This window comes from Monodon monoceros, unplaced genomic scaffold, assembly GCF_005190385.1.
Source record: "Monodon monoceros isolate NGI ecotype Baffin Bay Population unplaced genomic scaffold, NGI_Narwhal_1 Super_Scaffold_14, whole genome shotgun sequence".
Lineage (NCBI taxonomy): Eukaryota > Metazoa > Chordata > Mammalia > Artiodactyla > Monodontidae > Monodon > Monodon monoceros.
In genome coordinates, this window is record NW_021703770.1 from 33239246 (window position 1) to 33248529 (window position 9284).

Consider the following 9284-nt stretch of genomic DNA (forward strand, 5'->3'; position numbering starts at 1 on the left):
CAACTTTCCCCAAAGAGCCCCCAGGAGTCCATAGACCCCAGGGTGAAACCCCTGGCCCGAGGGAGGCACTGGCACTTTCTAGAGTCTCTCTACCCTGAATTGCGTCTCAGGCCCCGCCTCGCATCTGGGAGCGCTGCCCGGGGCGCAGGCCTGCCTGGGGTCTGTGCACGGGGCCCCGGCCCTTGGCCGTGGCCGCGCTCATCTCCCTCCCTTCCCGGAACCCGAGTGGCGCAGCCGGAGCGGGGCGGCAACCAAGAGGCCGGCCCCACCTGCGGACACTAGAGGCGAGGGGGCAGCGGGAGCCCGGCCCCGCCCCGGACCGCGGGGCCAGCCTACTGCACCCAGCGCCGCGGGGCTCAGAGCAGAGCACCGCGCCTCCGCCGCCACAGGTCCGGCTCCCCCGCCGATCGCGGAGTCCGGATTCTCCGCTGCCACGGGTCGGGTTCCCAGTGCCGTTCCGGGGCCTCCGCGCAAGCCATGAAGATGCATTTCTGCATCCCAGTGTCCCAGCAGCGGCCCGACGCGCTGGGGGGCCGCTACGTGGTGCGCCGGGGGTCGGGGTCCGACTGGGCAGGGAGGAGGAGGCCGGTGACAAGGCGGGGGCGGGAGCTCACCTCGCTCGGCTAATCCGGACGTGATGACTCTGTTTGCAGCTGTACTCGGTGTACCTGGACGGGTTCCTGTTCTGCAAGGTGCGCTACAGCCAGCTGCATCGCTGGAACGAACAGGTGAGCGTATGCGAGGCGGGTACCAGCCCGCCCACCTGAGGCAGGTGAGGAAACGTGCGCCCAGGGGGCTCTGGGTGCTTGACTCTGGCAGGACACTGCACCTCTTGAGGGCTTCAGGCTCTTAATCCTGGTCGTAGTAACAATTAATTGTGAATTGCTTGGCATACAGCTCAATGAATACATGATATCGCTCCTAATCACCTATAGCTGTGAAATGAGGGAATAGGGCGCAGGCAATTATCCCAACCCGTTCCAGCCCGATGATCCCCACCAGCCCCACCTGGGCTCCATCTCAGTGCCAGCTGCTCCCCCAGGACAATATCCCAGTTCAAAATGAGCAAACCAAGTCTAGATCAAGGCGTAGTCTTAGGAATCTTGTACATGGGTATTTAATCTCCTTTCTCCCAGAGTTTAACTTCCCCCTCTTTAAAAAGGTGTGTCTTTATTTTTGTTTTCAAACGAGGGTATTCATAGGCTTCAAACACGGGCGGTCTGGAAACCCAGGAAACAGACGACTTATCAAGTCAGAAGGCCATTTCTCACTCTCGTTTCTCACAAGTCCTGATGGCATTTTCTTCCCGGAGGTAGACTGATTTATTAGCCTGCCCTAATGGGTTTTATTTTCCTAATAAGGAAGTGTTGCAAGTCTTTAAAGTGGGTTAGAGGAGTACGTGGGAGTTTGAAATGAACTCCACCCTTCCCCCACACTCATGCACAGTGTTTTTTTGTTTTTTTTTTTAAGATTTTGTGTACTGATTATAAAGAGCACATACCTAAAGTTGAAAGAAAGAAAGAGAGAGAGAGAGAAAAAGAAAGAAAGGAAGAAAGAGAGAGAGATGGAGGGAGGGAGGAAGGAAGAGGAAGGAAAAGAAGATGCTTGCCTAGGCAACAGCTGTTAATATTTTTGGGAGAGTCCTTTCAGACAATCCTGGTTTCTAGTGAGTAGATACATCACGTTTCCTTTAAGACCATTTTCTGTTGATAGATAGCTCAGTTCCATTGTTCTATTAAAAACATCATTGCAGTGAGCCTCCTTGCTCATACATCATAGTGCATTGGAAATGTCCATTTTCAAGGGATGACTAAGTTTCTTTGGAGTCAACAAAAACAGGTGTAATGTGGTTGTTAGTTAATTTTTGTGCTTGTCTTTGAATCAGTAGCACCTAACACAGTGCCTGTGACCTGGTAGTTCCTCAGGAATGATTGTCAATGGCTGAATAAAAAGGGCATGGATTCAGACTTCTGAAGGATGACAAGCTACTTGTGACCGAAACATGTCTGGGGAGTTGGGAGGACTGCAGAGGAAGGCAGATGCGGATCTCGAAGGAAGAGAAAGTACAGGTCGTTTAGGCATTTGGAGGAGGAATTTGAGGGTCATATTCCGCCCTCATCTGTCTTCCTGTGTGTGAGGTGTGATCAGGGAAGTGACTATCACAGGGGAAAAGCAGGAGACTGCCGGGAGGAGCAGGGAGGGCGTGGGATTGACTGACCACTCTCTGGCTGGACACTTCATCTCTTCTCTGATCTTCAATTTCCCTTTCGGAAATAATCAGGTAATTGGTTACGGATGTCAACTTCACAGGGCACTTATGAAGATTAGGGTCCAGTTTCTCACAGAGCGTGGCACATAGTTTACGTGCTCAGTAAACATTTACTGACTCAGATGCTTGGAGAATTCCTGAATCTGGTCCCTATTAACCAATAGACACAGGAAAATGCTTGTTTTCAGGAAAATTCGGACCTATCCAATCTTAGAAGGTCCAGAAGTGGAGATATAAAGCCAGTTCTTTTGACCTTCTATTTTGGAAACCATGAACAAGAAACCGTCTGTTATTCCTTCAGTGGACTTTTTTTTGGTTTTTCTTTATTTTTTTGGCTGTGTCAGGTCTTAGTTGCGGCACGTGGGATCTTCGTTGTGGTGTGCAGGCTTCTCTCTAGTTGTGGTGTGTGGGTTTTCTCTCTCTAGTTGTGGCACGCAGGCTCCAGAGCGCGTGGACTCTAGTTTGCAGCACGCAGGCTCTCTAGTTGAGGCACGCGAGCTCAGTAGTTGTGGCGTGCGGGCTTATTTGCCCTGCGGCATGTGGGATCTTAGTTCCCCAACCAGGGATCGAACGCTCGTCCCCCGCATTGGAAGGCAGATTCTTTACCACTGGACCACCAGGGGAGTCCCTGCAGTGGACTTTTACGTATGGAATTGCCACAGCCCAGTGCTCTCTGTGAAGTATACAAGAGATATTGATGAATACTTCATATCTGTCCCAGGTTTTTCAAAATTCTAAAGTGGGGATTTCTTTATCCAGTTTCTAACTACCTTACACGTGTCATTGCTTCCCTTTTCTGTAGGAACAACTTCATTTTAAAGAAACTATTTAGATCTTAGGAGGTGGCTATTGGTATTATTATTAATTTAAAACAATAACTAACATCAGTTACTCTGTGCTAAGGCTGGTGCCAAGAGCTTTCCATGTCATATCGTGTTTAAGTTTTACAACAGTCTTATGAGTTAGGATTATAATTAGCCCCTTTCAACAGATGAGGAAACTGAGGTACAACTTGCCCAAGGTCATACTGCTAGTAAGTGTTGGAGCCAGGATTTGATCTCTAGAGCCTGCTCTAACCCATTACATTTTGTGGTTCCTTATCAAAGTTGACAAAATAAATTGCATCAGAAAAACAATTGCATCCTAAACTACCATCCTGTCAGGCATAACGTAATAAAATTCCCCAATTTTATGTACTGTGTGATGAATTTTGGTAAATGTATACAATTACCACCACCGTAATCAAGGTAGAGAACAGCTTCCACACGCATAATGTTCCCTTGTCCCCTTGCCCTTGGTGCCCTCCCTCCACCTCTAGCCCCAGACATCTGATTTCTGTCATTAGAGTTCCAGGCTCAGGATTTTATTCCACCTGCCCAGGAAGTCCCTGTAAGGTTGGTATTGCAAGATGAAGAGTCCAAGTAAGGTTGCTAGATTTAGCACATAAAAATACAGGATCCCCAGTTAAATGTGAATTTCAGGTAAACAACGAACACTTTTTTAGTATAAGAATGTTCCATGCAGTATTTGGGGTACTCTTAACTGGTCATCCTCTATTTTATCTGGCAACCCTAAGTCTGAGGCTGAAGGGTTGGGTGACTTCTCCCAGCCACTTCTCAGCTAGTTTTTATTCTTCCTATTCCATGGAAGATGTGAAATGGCTCAGAATTCTTAATCTGATTTAATACTAAGCACTATAAAAAAGGGAAACAGTATAAAGGCCCCATCTGTGTTTGTGTGTGTGTTATGTGTATGTTTGGTGAGTATAAGTTCATTTCCAATTGATTTTTTGGGAAGTTCTGCATCACAATAGAACAGAAATTTCATCTTAATAGAATTAACTGATTTACTCATTTACTTAAGAATATTTACTAAGTACCTATTAAATACCAAGCACTATGTTAAATTAAGTGAAGACTCTGACTTTAGCACGTGTGATTTTTGGATTTACAAATTGGATTTCTGTTTCGTATATTGGAGAACTCTGCAATCAAGGAGGAGAACCTGGCCCAGGTGAAGTGGCCCCTGCTCCTCTCAGCCAAGCTGTGTGGAGGCTAATGCCTATAAGACTGACCTGAGGAGAGATGGGTGTGTTTCCCAGAGGTCAGCTGCGCTCTCTGAAGTCATCAATGGCAGCCCTGTCCCCACTGAGGTTCCCTTAAGGTCTGGCGGCTCCCCTCAGCTGCTGAGTGCTGCCCATCTCTCTGCTGTGTGAACTGCCTGACCTGACTGCTTTCTGTGCCTTTAGATGAATAAAACCAGTTTGATCTATGCCCTTGTCTGTACCGCCTCCCTCAAGGGGACTTAAAGAAATCTGTAAAAGAAACCTTTAACTAGCTCATTTTGGCCATCCTGTGTGAGTGAGGCTAGACTCTGTGGAAAGGATGCTTGCTTCTTTGAAAACACCCTGCCAGTGCCAGACATGGCAATGCAGACAAGCCATGGGAGCTTGCAAAGGATCCTTCAGTGGGAGAGGAGGGCTACACACCGCCTCAGTCTTCCTCCCTGCCGAGTGCTGACTCAGCCTCACTTCTTCCCTTCTTTCACCTAATCTCCCCTCTTTCCCCCACTCAGACCCTCTATTCTCATCAAGCAGCCCATTGCCTCTGCCTGGCTCACTTCCCCCTTCTGGGAAGACCCCTGCTTTCTGGCCCATGGGTTAGGGACCAGCCCTTTCTCAAGGTTCACCTTAAGCCTCACCTCCTCTGGGAAGTCCTCCTTGATTGCACAAGATGCCTTTCTCTGATTCCAGTGCCACTTTATGTTTAGACCTTGTCGCGTTCCTTTTGTGTGTGTGAAGATCTTGTTTCCCCTGTTTATTTAGTTGAAAAACCCAAGTACTTAAATGAAGGAATGAATGAAGGCTGTAGGCATAGTGTATCCAGCACAGAATCCTGCTTTAGGAGATGCCCAAGGGATTTGATGGAGGAGGAAGATGGGAGAAAAAGAGGGCAAGGAGAAGGACAAAAGAGTAAAAAGACTGTGTCCAAGTTCTGCGCTGTAGGATCTTGGTTTAAGTCACTTCAGCTGCCTGAGCTTCAGGTTACTCATATTGTCAAGTAACCTTGTTGTCAAGGTGGAAGGATGTGAGATTGCCCTGGTTGTCAAGATGGGAGGATGACAATGTTAATGGCAGCGATGATCATCTACCTCACAGGACTGTTTTGAGGAAGAAATGGAATAATATACAAGACTTTGGTACAGGATGTCACAGTCCAGATTGCTTTGAGCTTGTGGCCCTTTATCTGGAGAATCTGAGATTTTTATTACCAGGGGCCTTGGAGAGGTGGGATGAATGAGTCAACAGTTGAAAAAGAGACTGTAAAAAGGACAGCATTTGTGACTGTAATTCTACTTGTCCCAGGTCATCACTGTGGGATAGAAATAGGGGGCTGTGAGTGCATGGGATGGGGAAGGAGGTGACATTTTCAATTGGCCAGTAAAGTTCCCTTCATGTTAAGAGGCAGAACTGTACGATGGAGAAATTAGAACAGGAGATTGTGCTGGGATTTAAAAAATATGCTATCTGAACATGGTCTTTCAAAGCAAACAAACAAGCAAAAACACCTCATAATAAATGAACAGAAGAGGTGTGTTTTCCTTTTGATCTCTTGAAACAGTTTTTGAAGGAGTGATGGAGCTAAACTCTAATGCCAGATAATTCTTAGTATGTGAGTGCTTTTAATAGCTCAACTGTGTGCTATTTGAGACTGGTGGAAAAGACTGTATTTTGATAGAGTTGAAGAACTTGTGGAGTCGGTGATTGACTTTTGGTGGACTTAACTGCTCAGTTTATTGTGTGTTTATCTCCCCACTTAGACCAGTGCTCAAGAAAGGAGGGGAAAGATTCCTCGAGAAGTCAGCTCAGGTTGTAAAACCTGCTGGGAGAGTTTTTGCTCTGGGTTGGGTATTAGGACCTTAATCCTTGTTGACTTTTTCCCCAGCTCTTGGCCTTAGGGCTCCCCACTCCGGATGCTCCCCTGTAGATGGGTAACCCAGGTAGCCCTACTGGCTCAAGGCTGCTGTGATTCCAACCAATTTGGGAGCATCTGCTACATTTATGAATACATGCCAAGGAAGACAATTGCCTTTTAAAGATCACTCACTCAGTTCATCAAGAAATAATTGCATGCAAAGAAGACAAATTCCTGCTTCTACTTCATGGAATTAGCAGAGGTGGGGTGCATAAATTCCAGGTCGTTTGAGCATCCCTGCCTGGGATGGTGCTGTAACTGGGGGGCCTTTGGACCCTCTCTGTCACAGCAGGAAAATTTCCTTGAATTTAAAAGAAACGTATCGTTGCTCTAATATTTTATACTACTAGATTTAGAGGAAAGATGGCAAACTAAATGGCTACTGGGGTCAGGCAGGTAATTTAAATGAGAGGCACGGATCAGGTGAGAGGCAGTGGTGGGTGGTGGGAACAGCCTGAGAGAATAGAAACTTGGTGATTCCAGACCTTCCGATTCTTCAAGAGAAGCCGGAACATCAGTTTTTCTTTTTTTAATAAACATTATTTTTGTGGCCCAATCTTAGATTTATTTTAAAAAATGGCGAAGATAGTACAGAGAGTTCCCATCTACCCTGCACCCAGTTTCCCCTGTTGTTTTCCATGAGTATTATACTTTGGTTACAGTTAATGAAGTATTGATACCATGTTATTTATTCAGACTTCTTTAGTGTTTACCCAATGTCCTATTTCTGTTCCAAGATCCCACCCAGGTCCCACATTACATTTAACTGTCATGTGTCTTTAGGCTCCTCTTGACGGTGACAGTTTCTCAGACTTTCCTTGTTTTGAATGATTTTGACAGTTTTGAGGAGCACTGGTCAGGTAGTTTGTGGAATGTCCCATGACCAGACTGGGGTTATGGTTTTGAGAGGAAAACCACAGGGGCCAAGTTTACCTTGGTCACCGGGCTGAGGTAGTGTTTGTCAGGTTTCTCCATATAAAGTTACTTTTTTCCCTCCTTTTCCACAGTGTGCTCTTAGGAAGGAAGTCACCATGCACAGCCCACACTTAAAGAGTAAGGATTTATGTTCCATACTTGTAGGATAAGTATCTACATACTTGTGGGATAAGTATCTACATACATTATTTGGAAATTTGTCTATTCTCTCCAATTTGTTTATTTATTCAATAATTTATTTATTTTAAAAAATACATTTATTTATTTATTTATTTATTTATAGCTGTGTTGGGTCTTTGTTGCTGCGCGCGGGCTTTCTCTAGTTGCGGCGAGCAGGGGCTACTCTTCGTTGCGATACATAGGCTTCTCATTGCGGTGGCCTCTCTTTGTTGCGGAGCACGGGCTCCCGGCGCGGGGGCTTCAGGAGTTGTGGCTCACGGGCTCTAGAGTGCAGGCTCCGTAGTTGTGGCACACGGCTTAGTTGCTCCGCGGCATGTGGGATCTTCCCAAGCAGGGCATCGAACCCACGTCCCCTGCATTGGCAGGTGGATTCTTAACCACTGTGCCACCAGGGAAGCCCCTAAAATCGTAATTTTTTTATACACGGGTTTTTAAGTCTTCATGGGAGGGATGAACCTGCATTCAGTCTTAGCTTTTAAGGTAAGTTGATCAAGTGTGGGTCCCAAGAGGGGGAGGGCAAGTTCTTGCTAATTAACAATCATCATTTTGGTGAGTTAACATTTTTCTGGAGCAGTAGGAGGAGCAGTGAGGCAATGGATCAAGGGACTTAGGAAGAGGAGCCTTAGGGACCAGGCCACGTAGGACCACAGTGGACATTCTTAGTCCTTACATGTCCCTCACACTGCCCAGAACAGTGAGCGGGTCAACCACATAACAGGGCAACAGGGACATCCTGAGGTGAGTATATAAAGAAGATGGACAGGACACTGGAAACAAATCACTGCATATGGCAGTGGAGCCAGTGTCAAATCTGGGGTGACACCAATGACCCAGTCCAGAGTGCCTGGCTTAGTGCTGCTGTCCCTGTGGAGAACTTCCCAAGCAGGAGGGTGTTTCCGGGAGATGTGTACTGGTAAAAATGAAGCTGGAGACCCTGGTGGAGATGCAGATGTCAGGTGTGGGTAGTTCATGGTCAGGACACAGCAAATGGAGGCCCTGCTCGGAGGGGCAGGAGAGAAGCCAGTGGACGGGTGCAGTGTGTAGATGAACCACTCTCATCAAAGCCCTGGCAGTAGTGACCCCTTGTGGAAGTCCCTCAACCTCTCTGAGCTGGACACCCCTCCTTTCATAAATGGCAATAATAATAACTGAATCACAGCACTGGTTTGGTTGGGTAGATAAATGGAGTCAGTCACAGGAAAGTCATCAATATTGGTTCCCAGAGAAAAGATAATCCTGTCCATCAGCACGGGGCTGGGGTATGAGCAGGGCTCCTGGTGTGGGGATCGGCTGGCAGAAGTGTCAGGATGGACAAGGTGTTCTTTCAGTCCCCAAACCTGGGTGGGGGGCAGGGGAGGAGTGAAGTGACCAGACTCCCGATATCCTGAACCAGGCAACCTGGCATTGAAGCCCAGATGCCTGTCCATTTCTGGGAGATCACAAACAGATGACACATCGTCTCTGTGCCTCAGTTTCCTCTCTAGAAAGGGTCCATTAGCTGCACAGGTTCTTCTTATTCTCTTACCACCTGAAACTCCTCCAACATCACTGCCGGCCATATGTGCGATATTCATAAGGCCCTTTCTCCAGTGTGAACTCTCTGATGTTTAATCAAGTGGCACCTCTGGGTGAAAGATTTACCACATTCCTTGCACTCAAAAGACTTTTCTCCAGTGTAGATTTTCCTATGGATGCAGAGGAGCTGTCTTTGCTTAAAGGCTGTCCCGCATTCAGTGCACTCATAAGGCGTTTCTCCAGTGTGAACTCTGTGATGATCATAGAGAGAGGATCGAGTAGTAAAAGACTGCCCACATTTACTGCACTCATAAGGCCTTTCTCCACTGTGAACTCTCTGATGATGAAGAAGGCTAGAGCTACCAGTAAAACATTTCCCACATTCACTGCAGTCATAAGGCCTTTCTCCA

General features: G+C 47.0%; 1 protein-coding gene across 1 annotated transcript in view; it reads left to right on the plus strand.

Annotated features, from left to right (window-relative positions):
- The first annotated feature begins 477 nt into the window (after positions 1-477).
- Positions 478-9284, plus strand: part of SNX31 (sorting nexin 31) — a 63538-nt gene continuing 54731 nt past the window's right edge. The window contains exons 1-2 of the mRNA XM_029222945.1: positions 478-543; positions 654-728. Of these exons, the coding sequence (XP_029078778.1) occupies positions 478-543; positions 654-728 (141 nt within the window). The remainder of the gene's footprint in view (positions 544-653; positions 729-9284) is intronic.